Source organism: Bos indicus, chromosome 22, assembly GCF_029378745.1.
Source record: "Bos indicus isolate NIAB-ARS_2022 breed Sahiwal x Tharparkar chromosome 22, NIAB-ARS_B.indTharparkar_mat_pri_1.0, whole genome shotgun sequence".
NCBI lineage: Eukaryota > Metazoa > Chordata > Mammalia > Artiodactyla > Bovidae > Bos > Bos indicus.
Genome location: NC_091781.1, coordinates 43,418,550 through 43,440,743, shown reverse-complemented (window position 1 = coordinate 43,440,743; position 22,194 = coordinate 43,418,550). Strand labels below are relative to the sequence as shown.

Below are 22,194 nucleotides of genomic sequence, written 5' to 3'. Positions count from 1 at the left end.
GCAGTATGCCACAAACAGCTCTCCTCCTATTTATCAAGGGCACAGATGATTTTATCTTCTACATCTGCCAATGAAACCAAGCCTGCAAAGCTACAGGTAAACAGAAGACACTTTCCCATATCAAAAATATTACTTGAGATTTGAGGGAAAAAAACTTACATATTTTTTTCTAAAGGGAAGAGACAACTTCAGAGTATTTTTATTTCAGCAGAAAACAGCTATAGAGCAGATCAGAGTAAGACTAATAAAAGAAAACATGAGACTTTAAGCGTGAGCTCCATTCCTGGCCTCCAACTCTATGTGGTTACTCTCTTTGTGATGAGAGTTGGACATGCTGAGAAACAGGAGTTTAGAGCAGAGCTTCTCAAAGTGTAGTCCACAGACTGACTCTTGTTACAATACATGACAAAATAAAAACTCAAATTGAGAGCACACATTTAGAAGCCCTTACAGCAATTTGATATTCCCATGACAAATCCGGACTTTCATATGGTTTTTCCCCTTTTCATGGTTCTAAAAGTTCATGTGCATAGCATTCTGTAAAAGCACTGGTCCACAACAGATTGGAAATTTTTTAAAAATCAAAACTGTCCTTCAACACAGATGAGTGTGAGAATGTGAGGAGAACTGTTTTCACTATTGAGAAGTGTAAAATACATGACGATATCCCAGCTGTTTACAGAGGAAAAAAAAAAATCTGTTGAGACAAATACTATCTTACGTCTAATCCATCCAGAATAAGGATTAATCTTTCCCTTGGATTCATCTTTACTTGAAACTCTCTACTAATGCTGAGTTTTCCCTCTGGTCAGGTTTAGAACATGGTGATTATAGTCCTTGGCTATCCATCACAGCCTAAGGATCAGGAATGCATATATCCAAATGATATTATAGTAAATAATGAGAAAAATAGCTGACAAATATTTATCAGAGAGAAACCATCCTTTAAACATAGGTTCCTAAAGATAAAAGCCATTCAAATGGAACAAAAGACTGAAATCTAAAAACAAAAAAACAAAACTTTTTTCTCAAGTCACAGTACCTTAGGTGTGTGTATTGGTAGTGGGGGAAGGAAGTGGACTGCCAAATCCTCCCACTGAGAATCCCCAATTCTTCTTTATCTGTATAACTTAACATAGACTCTAAATGCTGTTTTGCTTTTTTTTAGAGTGTGCACCATGGAAACTAAAGCTAGATTATGATTCTCTCCTAGAGATTGCTCTACTCCACCTTCTGCAACAATTCAGCTATCTTGGGAAAAATCAAATCCATTCCAAAGTTGGCATGGTACTGATTTCAATTTCCATTTAATGAACGCACAAGTGAAACAAACTATTTGGACAATCGCAATTGAGAATAGCGATCTCAAATATATACAAAATGCAGAGTCTCTTGTTGTCTAGATTAATATTCATCTGTTAAAATGGCAAGGTTGATTTTACTTCTAAGCACCAACCGTATTTTGAATAAAAAGAAGCACACTTCATTTGATGTGCAGCCTATAAAAAAGGCTTTACAAAACATACGTGGGTCATTCAAATGCCTAAAATACTGAACACATTCTTCTTTTTGGCCCCATGGAGTCCTAACCACTGGACCGCCAGAGAATTCCCTGAACAAATTCTCATTTTCCAGATTTACACTTGAGTTTACGTTCCAATAAGAAAATGACTCATATACAGACTACAAAACTACAAAAGACTATCCAATTAACTTCTTAGTTTTGATGCGCATGTAGAGAGGTGAAAGACAGCCATGAAAACCAGCCATGATCTGAATGATCTGAAAGAGAAGAGTGTGCAGTGTAATCCACTGGGATTCCAATCACATAAAGTCTGTTTATCCTGTAATCCATACAACTCAGCTGACCTTTAATCATGGAAGTCCAATCCAACACTCACTAAATCAGAACTACATGTGTGTGCTTTAACATCCTTTCATTAACAGGCAAAACATGCAAAAAGAGTCTGTTAATCCAGGTCACAACAAAAGTCCTCCTGGAATTTCTCAAAGCCATCTTTTTTTACTAAATTATTTTTTCCTTACATATTTCATGAAAGCTGAGTTCGAAATGTCTAGAGAAAATCTCTAGAGCATTTATAAGGAAAAGAGAAAATGCTTTAAAAAACTAAAATGTCATGTCTCCCAAATCAGATTATCTAAACTAAATTAACAGGATATTAGAAGTAACCACAAAAGGAAAAGGAGTCTGAAGTGCCTTTGAGTCACAGTATTCTAACTGTGTGGTCTAAGAAGTTGTGTTCTGGTCACTCTAAGCCTGAAAAACTATTTTGAAGTGAAACACAAAAGGCAACCTGAAAGATTTCAACAATTAGGGTCACACAAAGACAGAGTTTGAAAGAGACCAGCAAAACCGTTTAATAATAGCAAACACTTATAAAATACTTTCTATAGTCAAGCACTATTCCGAATGCTTTATATATACTAACTCATATAAACTTTTGCAAATAACTGATGGCCAGGCTTTATAACCATGTTCACCCTGATATTTTTTAAATCCCTACTTTTACAGAGTTCTTGGAACTAAAAGAAAACTACTTCCTATAAATCCTCAAACACACCAATGTTGCTGATTTTCAGGCTTATTATTTCAACAGTTTATTGCTCCATGCTCTTTTACCTCATTACGAGACAATAGTTACTTTAAAAGTTGAACAACTAACACCTACATAAGATGTGACTAGACATCATAAACTAGATATCAAAATCACTAATCCATTAGGCTGAAAATGACTTTGCTAGACTACTATGCTATTTTAATTAATTTTCACATATTAAGAACAAAATCAGTATTCTCAATATAAAATTCAACAGAAACACCACATGAAAAATAGTTACCTGAATTTGAATCTGGAAAAGACAAATAGCAAATATTGGTTTTCTGAAAAAGAAAACAAAAACTATATATGCTGACACATACACACCAATAAAAACAGAAATACAACAGTAAACAACCTAGAGCAATGTATTCACTTACTTCTTTATCAGTAAGTCTGGAATGCTGAGGATAGATTACCTGGAAGAAAAAGAGAGTAAACTTTGTTAGATAAATATATGAAGTATATACTACAAACATTAGTAGGGACTTCTAAAATACTAGTCAGCTATTATCAAATCGTTTCATGAAACAGTTCACAGTGAAAACAGTGAAACGGGAGAAGCTGGGAGAATTGAGTAGGGTTTACATTTGGCAAAAAAAAAAAAAAAATTGTTTTAAACCAAAGTTATCTCTAAAACTTGGGTGAAATTTTGAGTTATCAAGAATAATTTACCTGTGGAGAAAAGGGAACCCTTCTACACTGATGATGGGAATGTAAATTCGAACAGCCACTATGGAGAACAGTATGAAGATTTATTAAAAAATTAAAAATACGAGACAGCAAAAGAGACACTGATGTATAGAACAGTCTTATGGACTCTGTGGGAGAGGGAGAGGGTGGGAAGATGTGGGAGAATGGCAATGAAACATGTAAAATATCATGTAGGAAACGAGTTGCCAGTCCAGATTCGATGCATGATGCTGGATGCTTGGGGCTGGTGCACTGGGACGGCCCAGAGGGATGGTATGGAGAGGGAGGAGGGAGGAGGGTTCGGGATGGGGAACACATGTATACCTGTGGCGGATTCATTTTGATATTTGGCAAAACTAATACAATTATATAAAGTTTAAAAATAAAATAAAATTGGAAGAATAAAAAAAAAAAAAAAAAGGCAAAATGAAAAAAAAAAAAAAGAAATACCGTATGACCCAGCAATCCCCCTCCTGGGCATACACCAGAGAAAACCATAATTTGAAAAGATACATGCATCCAAATGCACTATTCTTAATAGCTAGGACACGGAAGCAACGTAACTGTCCATTAACAGAGGAATGGATAAAGAAGTGGTATGTATATACAAAGGAATATTACTCAGCCATTAAAAAAATGCCCTTTGCAGCAAAACAGATGGATCTAGAGATTGTCATACTAAATAAGTCAGACTCAGAAAGGCAGATATCAAATGGCATTGCTTATATGTGGAATGTAAAAAAGAAAGGTACAAATGAACTTAAATTACAAAACAGAAGTAGAGTCATAGATAAAGAACACAAATGTAGGTTTACCAGGAATGGCAGGGGGCAGGGATGAACTGGGAGATTGGGACTGATACATACACACTACTACATGCAAAACAGATTTAACTAATAAGGACTATGGGCTTCCCTGGCAGCTCAGATGGTAAAGAATCTGCCTGCAGTGCAAGAGACCTGGGTTCAATACCTGGGTTGGGAAATCCCCTGGGAAAGGGAACAGCTACCCACTCCAGTATTTTTGAAAAATATATATATAAAATTGTTCCATCTTTTTCATATCTACCTGATCATTACCCTGATAGCTTAGTTGGTAAAGAATCCACCTATAACGCAGGAGACCTTGGTTTGATTCCTGGGTTGGGAAGATCCTCTGGAGAAGTGATAGGCTACCTACTCTGGTATTCTTGGGCTTCCCTTGTGGCTCAGCTGGTAAAGAATCCACTTGCAATGAAGGAGACCTGGGTTTCATCCCTGGGTTGGGAAGATCCCCTGGAGAAGGGAAAGGCTACCCACTCCAGTATTCTGGCCTGGAGAATTCCATGGATTGTATAGTCCATGGGGTCACAAAGAGTCGGACACAACTGAGCCAACTTTCACTTCACTTTCACTTCCAATAAGGAACATCATAGGAAACTCTACTCAGCTCTCTGTAATGGCCTATATGAGAAAAAAATGTAAAAAAGAGTGGATATATGTATACATATAACTGATTCACTTTACTGTATACCTTAAACGAGCATAGCATTATAAGTCAGCTAAACTCCAGTAAAAAGTTTTAAAAAATTTACCAATTGAATTGCCAGCAATTCAAAGTTTATAAAGTCTTTTTTTTGTAGCCTAAAATCTAAAGAGATCTTGAGCTACCAGCTGGTAGCTACTTCAAGAAATAATTTTCAATTGATTCCAAGAAATACAAATCATTACTTATTAAAAGTAAAATGAAAAGGAAAAAAATAATTACCTGCAGTTTAAGAAATATCAGAGGCCATCTTCCTGCCATAAAGCCTATCCCAATTTCTCCAATCCCTTTAAATAATCAGAACACTTTCCTAGACAGCTCCATTTAGTGCCTGCAGTGACCACAGCCACCTTCTGAGGGAAACTCCTGCCTCAGAGCCCCCACAAAGGAAGCAAGATGAGGCTACAACAAGCACTGGCAAACACCAGACCCAAGAGCACCCACTCTATACATCAATCAACTGCCCAGATGTGGCTGAGCATGAAAATTCTGCCCAAATATCAGTGCCCAAGTTGGGCCAGTACAGATTCTCTGGAATGTGAAGAAGATAGGGGTACTCTGAGGAGCAGGTTAGCTAGTGGCTGATAACCAAAAGGTGAAAAAAATCACACAAAATGTAGCTGAACTGTTTTAATACTGGCTTGCTAATGTGGGGATCCATGGCTTCTCAATTCTGGAAGAATCCATGAGTTCTTCTATTCTGCAGTTGTCCAAGAGTCTGAAAATCTTACATTTCTAGAAATAACATATAGTAATAGCACATAATGGGGCTTCCCTCATAGTTCAGCCGGTAAAGAATCTGCCTGCAATACAGGAAACTCAGGTTCAATTCTTGGGTCAGGAAGATCCCCTGGAGAAGGAAATGGCAACCCACTCCAGTATTCTTGCCTGAAGAATCCCATGGACAGAGAAGCCTAACAGGCTACAGTCCATAGGGTCACAAGAGTCGGACATAACTTAGCGACTACAGAAAGAGAGAGAAAGATAGCACATGATAAACCGTATTAAAGTGGTTTTACATATTTATTTATTTAGTTCTCACAATAATAGACAAGGCTAGTAAAATGGTATCACCATTTTACATATAAGAAAACTAAGGTAAAATAAAAAGATGAGAATTAACCTTTTCTGAGCATCTTTTAGAGTTTCTAGTTTTCATAACCGGAGAAGGCGATGGCACCCCACTCCAGTACTCTTGCCTGGAAAATCCCATGGATGGAGGAGCCTGGTAGGCTGCAGTCTATGGGGTCGCTAAGAGTCAGACACAACTGAGCAACTTCCCTTTCACCTTTCACTTTCATGCACTGGAGAAGGAAATGGCAACCCACTCCGGTGTTCTTGCCTGGAGAATCCCAGGGATGGGGGAGCCTGGTGGGCTGCCGTCTATGGGGTCGCACAGAGTTGGACACGACTGAAGCGACTTAGCAGCAGCAGCAGCAGCAGCAGTTTTCATAACAACTCTGTCAATTCTTCTTATCTTTACAGAAAAGGGCACAAGTACACATTGGTTACATAACTCTCCTAAAATCTTTTCATTTAGTAGGTGCCAGAGCCAGGCCTTGAACTTAGGTCTGTCTGATATCAAAGTACACAAGCACCACTCCTCACCCCACCCATAGTGGCACTCGCTAACATGCAATCGCAACCCTCTTTCCCCACAGCCAGGACGTGACATACACTGCTTCTCAATTCAGGGGTATGGGGTGGATCTACAGGGCTGATATGTCACATGAAAACACCCATTCTATTCCTGGAAGAGAGAACGACACCAACTGAATATTTGCTCTGTTTTGCTTTGTATCCCATGTTGTGACCAAGCTGACTTAACCTCTGTCTCCACAACTCATGAAGGTAAGAAACTGGTCTGTTTTGTTCAACTCTCTTCACACCTAGAACTGTTTCTGGTGCATAGTAGACACTAAAGAAATATTTCTCCAATCAGTGGATATACTCTCACATTAGTTCTATTTGACAACTCAGTATTTAGTAAAATGTTGTCTTCTTTAAGTATACATAGATCTCCCCTGCTTCACCTTGAGATCATTTTCCTTGTTACCTTTAAAGGAGAAATGGCAAACTTATAATCTACTTAGCCATATTTATGAAAATCTCATTACATGTAAATTACACTAGAGTTTGCTGGTCTAAAACATATTGACAAGTTTAGTGGTCTGTAACAGCTCAAACTTAGGCTCTAAAATCACTTTTATGTGAATGCCCTTCAAATTTTTATTTCCTCAAATCAAAACATCAATTGAAAGGCAAATATACAAAGTTAAATTTTTTGGTATTACATGAAGACATCAACCATGGTTCCTTTGGATTTTGGTTTCTTAAGTTTCAAAATATTAGCATGATAATATAAAAAACAATATTGCTATGTTTTACCCACATATAGCAGTACCTTAAATATATATATATACATAAAACATGTATATATGTGTATGGATGTATATATTTAAGGGGCTTATATATGCTATATATATTTATTAATAAGTAACTTTTTTTAAAGATATGAAAACTGCATAATCTATCCAAGTCTGCCTTTTATGGGATTCCCTGGTGGCCCAGTATTAGAACTCCACCCTTCCACTTCAGGGGACCTGGGTTCAACCCCTGATCAGGCAAGTAGGATCCCAGAAGCTGCACAGCAAGGGCAAAATATAAATAAATAAATAAAAAGTCCACCTTTTAAAAATTCTGATTGTACTAGACTGTCAAATAGTATCTAGAATTTCATTTTAATGTATTCTGTTAGAACTACTCAGTGTCTTATTTTGGAACAAATATGATGTTGTAAAAGAAACAATGCATATTTATATGCTATAAATATAAATGGCCACACTGTACTTAAGATCAGAAAAATTCATACTTAACTTTAAAAACCTCAACTCCCTATTTAAAAAACAAAAGAAAGAAAAGTAACCACCACCAAGTATATGGAAGTGCACAAATTGCCACCATTACTAGAATTGTTTTCTATGTACATACTTTATTTTGCTTTTTAAAAAAAAGCTTAAATAATAAGTTTGTGCTTAGTCGCTCAGTTGTGTCTGACTCTTTTGTGACCCCATGGACTGTAGCCCACCAGGCTCCTCTGTCCATGGGCATTCTCCAGGCAAGAATACTGGAGTGGGTTGCCATGCCCTCCTCCAGGAAAATAGAAGTTTGGGCAATGACTATTAGTTTGGTCAGTTAGCTCCTGATACCTACATGGAAATTAACCAACTGTAGATTGGCTCCAGAACCTGGAGATGCCTCTCACTTGAAGTTTTCTCACTCCATAGCTCAAGTAAAGGCATCTCTGTCCCCCCAGCCACTGGCATTCCTAGGAGGCATCAAAGGGAGATAGAGAGAATCAACTAATGTCAGTCTGGTTTTGTTACCTATGTTAAGATCTCCCATGTTACAACAAAAAGGGGAGAGAGAGGTGGTCAGTTAATAACCCAAGAGAAAATTAAGTTTTATTTGATATAATTATTAAGGCCTAAATATGATAACAGGCTGGATGAAGCTCAAGCTGGAATCAAGATTGCCAGGAGAAATATCAATAACCTCAGATATGCAGATGACACCACCTTTATGGCAGAAAGTGAAGAGGAACTGAGGAGCCTCTTGATGAAGGTGAAAGAGGAAAGTGAAAAAGCTGGCCTAAAACTCAACATTCAAAAAACTAAAATCATGGCATCTAGTCCCATCACTCCATGGCAAATAGATGAGGAAACAATGGAAACAGTGACAGACTTTATTTTCTTGGGCTCCAAAATCACTGCAGATGGTGCTGCAGCCATGAAATTAAAAGATGCTTGCTTCTTGGAAGAAAAGTTATGGCAAATCTAGATAGTGTACTAAAAACCAGAGACATCACTTTGCTGACAAAGGTCCATCTAGTCAAAGCTATGATTTTTTCAGTAGTCATGTATGGATTTGAGAATTGGACCAAGAAGAAGGCTGAGCAGCAAAGAACTGATGCTTTTGAACTGTGGTGTTGGAGAAGACTCTTGAGAGCCCTTGGACTGCAAGGAGATTAAACCAGTCAATCCTAAAGGAAATCAACCCTGAGAATTCACTGGAAAGACTGATGCTGAAGTTGAAGTTCCAATACTTGGATCACCTGATGCAAAGAGCTGACTCATTGGAAAAGACCCTGATGCTGGGAAAGGTTGAGGGCGGGAAGAGAAGGGGGTGACAGAAGATGAGATGGTTGGATGGCATCACTGACTCAATGGACATGATTTGAGCAAACTCTGGGAGACAGTGAGGGACAGAGAAGCCTGGAATGCTGCAGTCCATGGGGTCACAAAGAGTTGGACACGACTGAGCAACTGAACAGCAACAAAATATGATCACATATTTCACATCATGATATGACAGAAAAAAATATGCCTAAGAAAAATATTAATATATCTGCTGGAAAATAGTATTACAAAATGTTTTAAATGGGTGTATTCAAAGGTACATCTCTCTGCTATTTGCCCTTATATACCTACCATTCCCACCTCAGTATGAAAATAATCATGGTCCCAGGAGGAGGAAAATTAGGAATACCAGCTAACTTACAGCCAGTATCACTGGGACATGGAAAAAATTCATTCCTGCCATGCACCCAAGTTGTGTGCAAATGGGTGTCAACCTGACATATGTGACTACGTGTTTGTCTCTACCACATGACCCTGAGTGGTATTCCAGACCTGAGACTGCATTTCCCCAGAAATACTTGCCTTGATCTCCTACAGAAACATCAACTTGTATATAAGCATCATCATGACCTTAAGGAGAGCATGAATTCAAAACACAATGAGAATTAGGTCTTCAATGAACAATGAAGTGTACTGCAAATGGAAATTGTTTATAGGCAAAAAAACAAGTCTACATTTTTCAACTGGTATTATCTTATGTAATTAACTGGCTGAAAAATATTTTAGGATATAGTAAATATAATATGATATCTCTTTTAAGAGACTTTTAAATATGAAAAATAAAGCAATGACATCCAGTAGCAATAAGTACACCAAAAATCCAAATGTCGATTGCTAAGTATCATTCTTCAGTAAAAAGAATCAGGGCTCCTTGGAGAGGTAGCTGATAACACAGCTGGGGCAGGAAAAATATAAGATGAGCCAAGAGCATCTTGTGGTGCCAGAAAGAAAAGAAGTGCTTAAAAAGGGGGAGGCATGATTTTCTGGACACAGAAACCAATCTGAAAGAAAAAAAAAAGGTACCAATGCTCAAAACTGGAAAAATCTGACCAAAAACATAAACAACAGTAGTAACCCAAATAATAAAATAAGTATCCTTGAGTCCATATTGATAGAGAAGATGGAGAGACAGATGGTTGGGTGGATGGATGCAAATCATAAATCCGACACAGGCCTAGGCTACAGGATCCATAAAGATTTCTTACATTTCAACAATAAAAAGTCAAATAACCCATATTTAAATGGGCAAAGGATTTCATTAGACATTTCTCATACAAAAGGCCAATAAGTACATGAAAAGACACTCGATGTCATTACTCATTAGGGAAGTACAGATAACATTACAGTAAGACACCACCTCATACTTCTACAATGGCTGTAATCGAAAGGACAGACGAAGTGGTAGCAAGGATATGGAGAAATAAGAACCCTCATACATTATTGATGAAAATAGAAAAAATGAAGTCATATTGGGAAACCATTTAATAGTTTCTCATAAACTTAAACATGGAATTACCATATGTCTCAGCAATTTTATTTGTAGGTGTATAGATTCAAGAGAAGTGAAAACATACATTCACACAAAAACCTGTATATGAATGTTTATAGCAGCACTATTCATTATAGCCAAAAAGTGGAAACAATCTAAATTTTCATTAAATGATGAATAAATTTTAAAAATGTGATATATCCAAATAATGGTATAAAACTCAACCATATAAAGGAATGAAGTACCAATACATTCTACAACAAGGATGAACCTTGAATACATACTAAGTGAAAGAAGCCAGACACAAAAGGCCACATGTTCTATGATTCCATTCATATGAAATATACAGAAAAAGAGAATGCAGAGAGGCAAATCAGATAGTGGTTGCCAGGGGCAGAAGGGAAAGGGAAATGGGTCATGACTGAAAGTGGACCTAAGGGAAATTTGAGGGCAGTAATAATATTGCTTCTTGATCTCTACTGTAGTGATATGGCACATTGACTTAATGGAAATTCACCAAAATACAGACTTAGGATTTGTATACTTTTTTATGTTACACTTCAATGAAAATGTTTACTGATTTTAAAAAGTGGAAAAAATAGCCAGAAATCATAGTATCCTCAAGTCTAAAATTTCTGCTTGCTGAAGATCTAATGTAAATTATGCTACTAGAAAACCAGATAGTTTGAACATGGAATGGACAGTAAAGCACTTCTCTCAAAAAAAGAGTAAAATTAATCATGTGTAAAATAGGTTGTCAGTGGGAAGTTGTTATGGGAGAAGGGAAGGGAGGCCCAAGAGGGAAGGAGCATATATAGATGTATTTTATATATATATATATAATTATGACTGATTTGTGTTGTTGTATTGTTCTATGGCAGAAACCAACACAACAGCGTAAAGCAATTTTCTTCCAATTAAAAAAATAGTTTTTTAAAGAGTAAAGTTTAGATACAGTTTTCCATATTTCACATCAATCATCATAGCAAGTATAAAACATAAAGTACTGGTGAAAGAACTTGACAGTAGAACTTCCCAGATTATCTCCAGATTATATAATTTAATAACTGAATCAGAGACTGAAAAATGAAAGTGAAAGTGAAAATGTTAGTCACTTAGTCATGTCCAACTGTAGCCCACCAGTCTCCTTCGTCCTTGGAATTTTCCAGACAAGAATACTGGAGTGCACTGCCATTTCTTTCTCCAGGGGATCTTCCTGACCCAAGAATTGAACCCGGATCTCCTGCATTGCAGGCAGACTCTTTACCATCTGAGCTACCAGGGTAGGAATTGGAGATTACTACCACCAAAGAAGCCCTTGTAGAATCTGGGAGCCTAAGAAGCTCAAGGGGTCACTAAGGTTTTAAATCTCAAATAATAGAGCTACATCAAGTTACCATGAACTGCTACTATTTCACAACGAAATTTAAAGGCCATTATTGGTCGTGGTGGTTTAGTCGTGTTTGACTCTGGCAACACTATGGACTATAGCTTGTGTCCATGGGATTTCCTAGGCAAGAAGGCAATATCCTTCTCCAGGGCATCTTTCTGACCCAGAGATGGAATCCAGATCTCCTACACTGCATGCATATTATTTATTGACTGAGCCACCAGGGAAGTCAAAGGCCATTATTAATACCCTGCATATCCTATCCTAACCTTCACTGTGGCATGGCCTACCTTCCACGCTAGACTCTAATCTCAATGAAGGAAGAGATGATCAAGGCTTTATCTACAGAACATACCAATGTTTGGATATGGCAGTTGTCCAATAAATATCTGAATAGATGGCTCAATGAGACAGTATAACATGCAATCACACACACCCATTTCGATTAAAACAGTGAACATGCTGAGGATCAAACACTGAGGCTTTAAGTCACCAGAAGAGAGAAAGAAACAAAGAACACCTCTCACATAACTGCCTTTATCCTTCTCAGAAAATAAACAGAAACTTTCCTAAGATACAGAAAACTGTGATGACTACTCTAGGTTCTACTTTGCTAGGGGATAAGGAGGAATACATAAGCAGTGACTCAAAAAAAAACAAAAACAGAAGGGAAAGAAAGGAGAGTCAGTTCTGCTAAATGCTCTTTCAAAATCGGCCTAAGTTTACCCAAGAGCAGAGCTTTATCTTCAATTTGTTAGGGAAAAATAAAAAAGGTTGAGGGAGGATCAATAATCAAATGATTATAAACTATCCTGCTTTTTATAATTTCAGTTCAGTTCAGTTCAGTTCAGTCGCTCAGTCGTGTCCGACTCTTTGCGACCCATGAATCGCAGCACGCCAGCCCTCCCTGTCCATCACAAACTCTCGGAGTTCACTCAGACTCACGTCCATCGAGTCAGTGATGCCATCCGACTCTTTGCGACCCCATGAATCGCAGTACGCCAGCCCTCCCTGTCTCCCTGTCCATCACAAACTCTCGGAGTTCACTCAGACTCACGTCCATCGAGTCAGTGATGCCATCCAGCCATCTCATCCTCTGGCGTCCCCTTCACCTCCTGCCCCCAATCCCTCCCAGCATCAGAGTCTTTTCCAATGAGTCAACTCTTCACATAAGGTGGCCAAAGTACTGGAGTTTCAGCTTTAGCATCATTCCCTCCAAAGAAATCCCAGGGCTGATCTCCTTCAGAATGGACTGGTTGGATCTCCTTGCAGTCCAAGGGACTCTCAAGAGTCTTCTCCAACACCACACTTCAAAAGCATCAATTCTTCGGCGCTCATCCTTCTTCACAGTCCAACTCTCACATCCATACACGACTACAGGAAAAACCATAGCCTTGACTAGATGGACCTTTGTTGGCAAAGTAATGTCTCTGCTTTTGAATATACTATCTAGGTTGGTCATAACTTTTCTTCCAAGGAGTAAGCGTCTTTTAATTTCATGGCTGCAGTCACTATCTGCAGTGATTGTGGAGCCCAAAAATATGAAGTCTGACACTGTTTCCACATCTATTTCCCATGAAGTGATGGGACCAGATGCCATGATCTTCGTTTTCTGAATGTTGAGTTTTAAGCCAACTTTTTCACTCTCCTCTTTCACCTTCATCAAGAGGCTTTTGAGTTCTTCTTCACTTTCTGCCATAAGGGTGGTGTCATCTGCATATCTGAGGTTATGGATATTTCTCCCGGCAATCCTGATTCCAGCTTGTGCTTCTTCCAGCCCAGTGTTTCTCATGATGTACTCTGCATATAAGTTAAATAAACAGGGTGACAATATACAGCCTTGACGAACTCCTTTTCCTATTTGGAACCAGTCTGTTGTTCCATGTCCAGTTCTAACTGTTGCTTCCTGACCTGCATACAGATTTCTCAAGAGGCAGGTCAGGTGGTCTGGTATTCCCATCTCTTTCAGAATTTTCCACAGTTTATTGGGATCCACACAGTCAAAGGCTTTGGCATAGCCAATAAAGCAGAAATAGATGCTTTTCTGGAACTCTCTTGCTTTTTCCATGATCCAGTGGATGTTGGCAATTTGGTCTCTGGTTCCTCTGCCTTTTCTAAAACCAGCTTGAACATCTGGAAGTTCACGGTTCACATATTGCTGAAGCCTGGCTTGGAGAATTTTGAGCATTACTTTACTAGCGTGTGAGATGAGTGCAATTGTGCGATAGTTTGAGCATTCTTTGGCATTGCCTTTCTTTGGGATTGGAATGAAAACTGACCTTTTCCAGTCCTGTGGCCACTGCTGAGTTTTCCACATTTGCTGGCATACTGAGTGCAGCACTTTCACAGCATCATCTTTCAGGATTTGAAATAGCTCAACTGGAATTCTATCACCTCCACTAGCTTTGTTTGGAGTGATGCTTTCTAAGGCCCACTTGACTTCACGTTCCAGAATGTCTGGCTCTAGGTCAGTGATCACACCATTGTGACTGTCTGGGTCGTGAAGATCTTTTTTTGTACAGTTCTTCTGTGTATTCTTACCACCTTTTCTTAATATCTAATTTAACTGACCTGAAATTCTCTTCATCAAAGAGGTGAAATACAAACTATATGTACATAGAAATAGGTTATGTCATAGATAATCAGCAAAGTGAAACCTACAAAACTTGATTCCCAGAAAGTGCTTTAAATACTTGTGACTTACACAAGGTTAGCTTGGATGATTCACATCCAAAGCTGTGTATTTTTTAAATAAATTTAAGGCAAAACAATAGGAGTGACAGAATAGCCAAGATAGTCCCACACTGGTTATTGAATGTATGAGGACGCTAATTATAAAAAGCAGCTAACATACTGGGCATGCATTAAATGACAGACATTAATTTTTACACGCTTTTATCTCACTTAGTACCTCCAATAACATTTGCAGGATATTATTTTCCCATTTTATAGTTGAGGAAAATGAGACTCAGAGAACTGAAGAAACTGGCCAAAAATCTGTTAGCATATGTTCAACACCCCAAGCTTGTGTTCTTTGCACTAGATTGAAATTCTGTCCAACAAGTTGATAGGTCATGGCCTTCAAGAGGGGGAAAGCCACCAATGATTTCTCAACTCATAAAATCACAGGCTGGAGAGGTTCAAGAAAGTGAAAGTGAAAGTGAAGTCGCTCAGTCGTGTCCGACTCTTTGTGACCCCATGGACTGTAGCCTACCAGGCTCCTCCCTTGATGGGATTCTCCAGGCAAGCGTACTGGAGTGGGTTGCCATTTCCTTCTCCAGGGGATCTTCCCGACCCAGGGATTGAACCCAGGTCTCCCGCATTCCAGGCAGATGCTTTAACCTCTGAGCCACCAGGGACATTACCTCCTATGATGTTCTACATGTTCTATGAGTTCACATGATTTGCATATGAGCGTGTATGTGTGCTCAGTTGCTCAGTCATGTTCGACTCTTTGTGACCCCATGGACTACAGCCCACCAGGCTCCTGTATCCATGGGATTTTCCAGACAAGAATACTGGAGTGGGCTGCCGTTTCCTTCTCAAGAGGATCTTCCTAACCCAGGGATTTAAAGGCTCTCAAAAATGAAGACCATCTCTAAGGAAGAGTGTACAGGTGGCAAACAACTCTTCACAATGTGAAGAAAAATAGAAATTACTAAATATCCAAATTAGGGGAAATAGTTAAATAAGTGGTAGTCCATAAAATTATATTTATGAAGAATCTTTAATGCTATGGCAAATTGTTTATGAGAATCCTTATCAATAAAGGCAGACTCTTAAAGCAGATCTGTTTGGGAGATTGCTGCCCAGACCATGCTTCGAAGTGTCCCTTCCCTTTGCTGGGGTGAACCTAAGTGGCCACTACGGAAACCCTGTCTCCTTACTACAGCTGACTAAACAAAAGGGAGCATCTGACCCATGCTGAACCAATCAGATACTCTAGTATTTGAATTGAGCTTCTGCCTGGCACCAGAATACAAAAGTAGAAGCTTGGCTAAAATCAGTACGATGGAAACCCAAAGTCAGGTGAAATGGGGGAGCAGAAATTGAGATCCTTGCAGAGGAAACCAGCCTCAGCACAAAGAATGGAAGAGACAGGCAAAGAGAAGCAGAGACAAAAGACCACACAGCTCCATAGAGACAAAGGCAAAATCCTGGGGCTTTCCAAATCCCATGAGGTTCAACCCTGCTTCCTGCAACTGGGTTCCCAAAGACTCCTTACAATCAATTTCTCTTTACTTAAATTTGAGAGGATTGCTGCTCTTAATATTCAAATTTGTCCTTGACAGATACAAAATTATGTAAAGAAAAAAAAAGGCACTAACAAAAATGTCAAATATCAATCTCTTAGTATAATTATGAGTGCTGCTTTCTACTATTTATAATTTCCTTTCTTGCCAGATTTTCAACAATGAGCATATTATTACTCAATCAGGGGGGAAAAAAAAAAAAACATGGAATAAATGAGGCAATTCTAAATTCAGATAATGAAGGCTTTACCATATAATCAGGTAATTTCACAGAGCTGGAAGTGACATAGAGTATATAAAATCCAGAAGATTTCAAACCTTGTTTCACAGGACGCATGGTGTCACAGTGGTGATGCTAGGGCCATCTCAGGGGACGAGAAAGAAGCTGAGCACACCTCCTGCAGTCAACACCTTTTGTGGTCTCTTCCCAACTCAAAAGAGCCCCTTCACTGTTCCCTTCTAGGTCAGGGTTGCCAGGGGACATGTTCTGCAACACAGACCACTCCTCCAACCACTTAGGTCTTCAGCTGATTGTAGCACACTGAGAATCTACCCCAAACCAGGCCTGAGTATCTTCCTCTGGTGTTTGGGATGGCAATGACATTTACTCTCTTCATTAAAGTGGCTGAAAAGGGCAACTTAGCCATAAAGATCACAGAAGCAGAGAAGTCAGTTTGCAATGGAGCATAAAGCGTGAACAAAATCCATAAACACGAGCATAAAGGAGGCTTTCCTGGTTTTGGATTCTAGCCATTTTCTCTAAGTCCCTTTAGTTTGTACCTTGGACATCTTGAAGTACCTCTGTGGCCTGAGCAAGTGTGCCTTTTTTCCCTAAGCGATAGTTTCTGTTGTCCAAAACAGAATATATACACACAAGCCCCATTTCAACGAGATTAGCCACTAAGGTACATCTGACTTTTTTCTTTTACACAGAGAAAGCTCCCCAATTTAAAACAAAACAAAACCGATTCTAGTATTTCATTTCATTTTTCTGGTGAGAAAACTAAGGTTTAAAGGCCTCATCTCCACAAAGCTAAACTTAGGGGGTTCTCTTCATTGAAAAAGAGATTTTCAGTGCTTCCCAAACACAGACTTACATAGATCTTACTGAACCCAAGGCACTTGGATGCTTCATCAACATTGTTATTTAACCCTCACAACAATGCCATGATAAAGGCACTGTTAACCTGTCACAGAGGAGCGTAAGGCTCAGGAAAGCTAAGTAACATGCCCTGAGTCACAGTGATTCAAGCCTACGAAGTCCAGCTTTAGAATCTAAGTTCTTGATCAATACTCTACTTAAGCAGGGATTTAAGCTTAAGTAAGTGGCATTGTTTAGGCATTTGTTTAAAATTTGCAAATGGTACTTTCTGTCATGGCAGAACAGACTTGTTAAGTCTCTCTCAAACTTAAGACTCAGTAACTGCATTTCTGATAACAGGACTGAGGTGGCGGATATACTGTCCAAACTTAGTTTTTAAGTTATTTTTCAATTAACTTCCCTTCTGAATCCCTATAGTTGTTCATTATAGGAAGTAGGGCTGAGGCTATTAATCCATTTACCCAACACAATTCCACACTTAGCTTTTTTGCCCCATTACAGCCACCCCTCCTGTCCATTTCTGGCCTTGATACGGTGGTAATGGGGCTTCCCAGGTGGCACTAGTGGTAACGAACCCACCTGCCAATGCAGGAGGCATTAAGAGACACAAGTTCGATCTCTGGGTCGGGAAGATCCCCTGGAGGAGGGCACAGACATTCACTCCAGTATTCTTGCCTGGAGAATCCCAGACAGACGAGCCTGGCAAGCTACAGTCCATAGGGCTGCAGAGAGTCGGACACTGACTAAAACAATTTAGCATGCATGCATGGCCATAATGGAAAATGAAATATATACTTCTACTATCTTGTTATATTGTTAATTTATACTTTTTTCCTTCATTTTAAAAGTGGCAATATTCTACACTTCTCGGGAAAAGAAAACAAAATTAAATTGTGTTACCTCTTAATGTATTTTTCTTGGAATCCTTTATTAGGGAACCTTCTCCACCCTCACCCTTTCTAAAATCAGTGATTCTTAATCTGAGGACAAAGGATCAGGAGGTCCATAAATGCTCCTTAGACAGTTAGTAGAAGCATATACAAAATTTGTATTACTATTTTCCTAATGGCGAGAGCTCATGAAGTTTGTAACTTATTTGCATCTTGGACCTTCAAAAAAAAAAAACCCAGAGACCTAAAGAAATAGGAAATGAAATTCAAAATAGTCTAAATAGTCTCAGGGATTCACATTTTTTGAGTACCTCAATACTTGCTGCTGCTGCTGCTAAGTCACTTCTGTCATGGCCAACTCTGTGTGACCCCATAGACAGCAGCCCACCAGGCTCCTCAGTCCCTGGGACTCTCCAGGCAAGAATACTGGAGTGGGTTGCCATTTCCTTCTCCAATGCATGAAAGTGAAAAGTGAAAGTGAAGTCGTTCAGTCGTGTTTGACTATTAGCGACCCCATGGACTGCAGCCTACCAGGCTCCTCCGTCCATGGGATTTTCCAGGCAAGAGTACTGGAGTGGGTTGCTGCTGCCTTCTCCCAATACTTGCTAAGTATTGTTTATTTGGTCAGAAAAAACACAGAAGTGTTATAAAGAATGCCCAAATGGTGAGTCTGAATGGATCTCTTTTAACTATTTAAAAATGTTATCTTTCTGACTAAATTGTATTCTACTCTATATATATAGTTTCAGGTTAATATGTCAATGTAAATGATAGATGATTTACAAATCTCTTCTTTATAGTCTTGGGAACTATTATTTTCACCTTAAAGTGCTGTTTATGTACTATCAGTTTTTTATTGAACACTGTAATGCGCCAAGCACATTTAGCCCTATCCTCTAGTGCGATTACTTCTTGATTCTCTTCTAAATTTAGTCTTAATCTACAAATATGTTATAGTATATTCTTCATATACGTATGCCCAGAAACCAGGATAATACCTAGATCTTACAATGGCTGAGCAGGTAAAGAATCTGCCTCCGACGCAGGAGACACAGGAGACGTGGGTTCGATCCCCTAGTCATGAGATTCCCCTGCAGAAGGAAATGGCAAGCACTCTAGTATTCTTGCATAAAAAAATCCTATGACCAGAGGAGTCTGGCGAGCTACAGTCTAAAGGTTGGCAGAGTCAGACACAGCTGAGCAACTAAGCACAAGCACGCAATGTGTATCGAGCTGCATAAAATAACACACATGACAGGCTGACTACACACTCCACATTAAGAAATACATCCCTGGACAGTTTTCATAGACAACACATGCCACTGAAGTCAGAATGAGAAGATTCATTACAATCTGTCATTGCCACCAAAACAAAGATATCTTCTAGGCATCGGTCGTTCTTTTCTTGGATGCACAAAGACAAGTAATCCCTTATGCTACAAAAGGGGCCCTAAATAATGTCAAGAGTAGTTAAGATTACAATGCCTTTTAACAAGGCGCTATAAAGATTGAAAACTCGACAAATTCACAAGCGAACGATTTTCCTTCTGATTGTCTTGGTAGGAGCTTTCAGGTCGTTTCAGAAGCAACATCAAGAAGTAACAGAAATGAGGAACAAAGGCAGGAAAGAGCGAAAACCTCTGCTGAGATAAGCATTATGGCTCAGGCTGAGTGGAATGCTCTAAGAGTCCCTGCAAATGACCAAAACAATCTGAGTCTAAAAAAAAAAAAAAAAAGTTGGTTGTGTGAGGTTTGGCTACTATATTATAGTTCACCATATGTCAGGGACATTGTTCGCTTCTTGAAAAAGTCCCAAACATCCTGCCTGTGGTTTTCTCCGGGTGCCGCTAACCATTCTAGTTATTCCTGTGACACCGGGTTAAAGGAAAATGAAAACACGACCATCATCAGCCAGTATTTAGGAGGGGCCTAAAGAGAACTTTTCACCCTTAGCCACAGCCCACGATCCTCCCACGGGAACTGCCTCTGGACCGCAGCCCGGCTGACAGCGGAGGGGCTGCCGGCCACGCCCGGATGCGCAGCGGCCGGGGTCCAGCCCGGCCGGCCGGCGGGTCACACGCTCTGTCGGGGCCGCCCCGGCGCGGGGACAAAGTGCGGCCGGGCCTCACCTCCACGGCCTGGCCCAGCTCCAGGTCGAAGCCCACCACACACACGCAGTGCAGCCAGGCTGAGAAGCCGTCCCAGCGCAGCAGGCCCCGGCTGCGGCCCTCGTCCTCTTCATCGTCCTCTGGCGTGGCTCCCGCCACCACCACTGCCGGCGCCTCGCGCTCCTTGTCCGCCGCCACCGCCTCGTCCAACGGCCCTCGGGAGCCGGGCCCCGAGCCTGCCAGGCCCCGCAGAGCCATCCGCCGCCCCCTGGCCGTTCGCGCCGCCTCCACGGAGGACCGCGCCGCAGAGGGCGCTGGGCTCCGCGCAGGCGCAGCCGCAGCTGTCGCAGCCGCGGGGGACGGGCCGGGCCGGGGAGGGGCCGCAGCGCACGTGATCCTGGGAGTCCGGCTCTGCGCGCGTAGTCTGGTCCCGCCCCCCGAACTTGGCGATGTCGCGCAAGCACTTGACTGAAACTGTCAAGCCGGCTCTAGCCTCCTTGCTTTAAAGCTCGTCAAGCCTGAAGCAGTGTATCCTGAAACCCTTCTTCGCAGTCCGGCGACCAGGGAAACAATTATTCTTGGAATGACACCGTTCGTAATTATAAGGTATTACAAAATTGTTAGAACATAGTGGTAACAGTGGCTAACATTTATTGAACACTTACTCTGTGACAGATGAAATGCCAAGGAAGTAGTTACAAATATTACTTCATTGAATCTAGTGGGTAGACATATACTAGATATTTATACATCTTTTTAGATAAACTGAGGTTCTGAGAGGTTACCTGACTAGTCAAGCAAGTACTAAAACTCTGATGCAGGCTTGCAATGCACGCAGGCAATTTTCTGTGCGTTCATTCAGCAGTGTCCTCTCCACAAAGTCCCCTCCCATCTTTCTTGGCCTGGCTTCCTGTGACTCATTCAACACTCACACATCTCCGCACCCTTCTGCAGCGAGCACCTCTACAACAACCTATGGATTACTGTCTCTCAGCAAGAGTCTAGTCTCCTGAAGCTTAGTATTCTTGGAGATCGGCTTCGGACTGGGTAAGCAGGAGGCGCTTGGTCTGTGGACTGATTATGGATCCACCCTGGTACTACTGACTAGGATTCATTCAGCGCCTACTATGCTGAGCATAAACTGAAGAACAGAAGTAAATAAGAAACACACAGTAATGCTCCAGTAGGAAAATGAGTAAAAGACAATGGATAATAACTCACAATAAACGTGTGTTTTGAAAAACAGCACAGTATTCATGCTTTTACACACTTTATCTTTTAAAAATATAAATTTATGTGGCTGTATTGATCTTAGTTGTGGCACTCAGGCTCTTGCTGTGGCTCAGAGCCTCCAGAGCACTTGGACTCAGTTGCTCTGGGTATGTAGCATGTGAGATCTTAATTCCAGTGTCCCCTGCTTTACAAGGTGGATTCTTCTTCTTTATTTGTGACCACTTCTGCATTTTTCCATTGTGTTTAATTTTTAAAACAATAGTTATTTTTTTGGCTGCGTTGGGTCTTCTTTGAGGTGCATGGGGGTTCTCATTACGGTGGCTTCTCTTGTGGAGCATGGACGGTAGGCGCCGGCTTCAGGAGTTGCGGTGTGGGGGCTCTAGAGCTTGGGCTCAGTAGTTGTGGCACAGGATCTTAGTTGTCCAGAGGCATGTGGGATCTTCCTGGACCAGGAACTGAGCCTGTGTCCCCTGCACTGGCAGGTGGACTCCCAACCACTGGACCACCAGGGAAGTCTCTACACAGATTATTTTATCTGATTATCCTAACACCCAAAAAGATGCGTGTGTGCTAAGTTGCTTCCGTCATGTCCAACTCTGCGAACCTATGGACTGCAGACCGCCAGGCTTCTCTGTGGAATTCTCCAGGCAAGGATACTGGACTGGGTTTCCATTTCCATTCCCACCTCCAGGGGA

At 40.4% G+C, this 22,194-nt stretch overlaps 1 protein-coding gene and 1 long non-coding RNA gene across 6 annotated transcripts in view; one reads left to right on the top strand and one right to left on the bottom strand.

Moving 5' to 3' along the window:
- Positions 1-20,598, bottom strand: part of DENND6A (DENN domain containing 6A) — a 74,095-nt gene extending 53,497 nt beyond the window's left edge. For 3 of the 5 annotated variants that reach the window (XR_011563139.1, XM_070777198.1, XM_070777196.1), the window contains exons 1-3: positions 20,288-20,597; positions 2,999-3,037; positions 2,860-2,902 (exon numbers count right to left, since the gene is read on the bottom strand). Coding sequence is in view for 4 of the 5 variants with exons in the window: in XM_070777198.1 (XP_070633299.1) it covers positions 2,860-2,902; positions 2,999-3,037; positions 20,288-20,524 (319 nt within the window). In the remaining variant the exon portion in view is untranslated. Of the gene's footprint in view, positions 1-2,859; positions 2,903-2,998; positions 3,038-20,287 lie in introns of all 5 variants that reach the window. The other 2 variants (XM_070777195.1, XM_070777194.1) reach the window with 2 other exon arrangements.
- Positions 20,599-20,735: 137 nt separating this feature from the next.
- LOC139178688 (uncharacterized) lies at positions 20,736-21,511 on the top strand. Its single transcript, XR_011563140.1, has 2 exons — positions 20,736-20,872; positions 21,221-21,511. It is a non-coding gene; the product is annotated as an uncharacterized lncRNA (long non-coding RNA).
- The last annotated feature ends 683 nt before the right edge of the window (positions 21,512-22,194 follow it).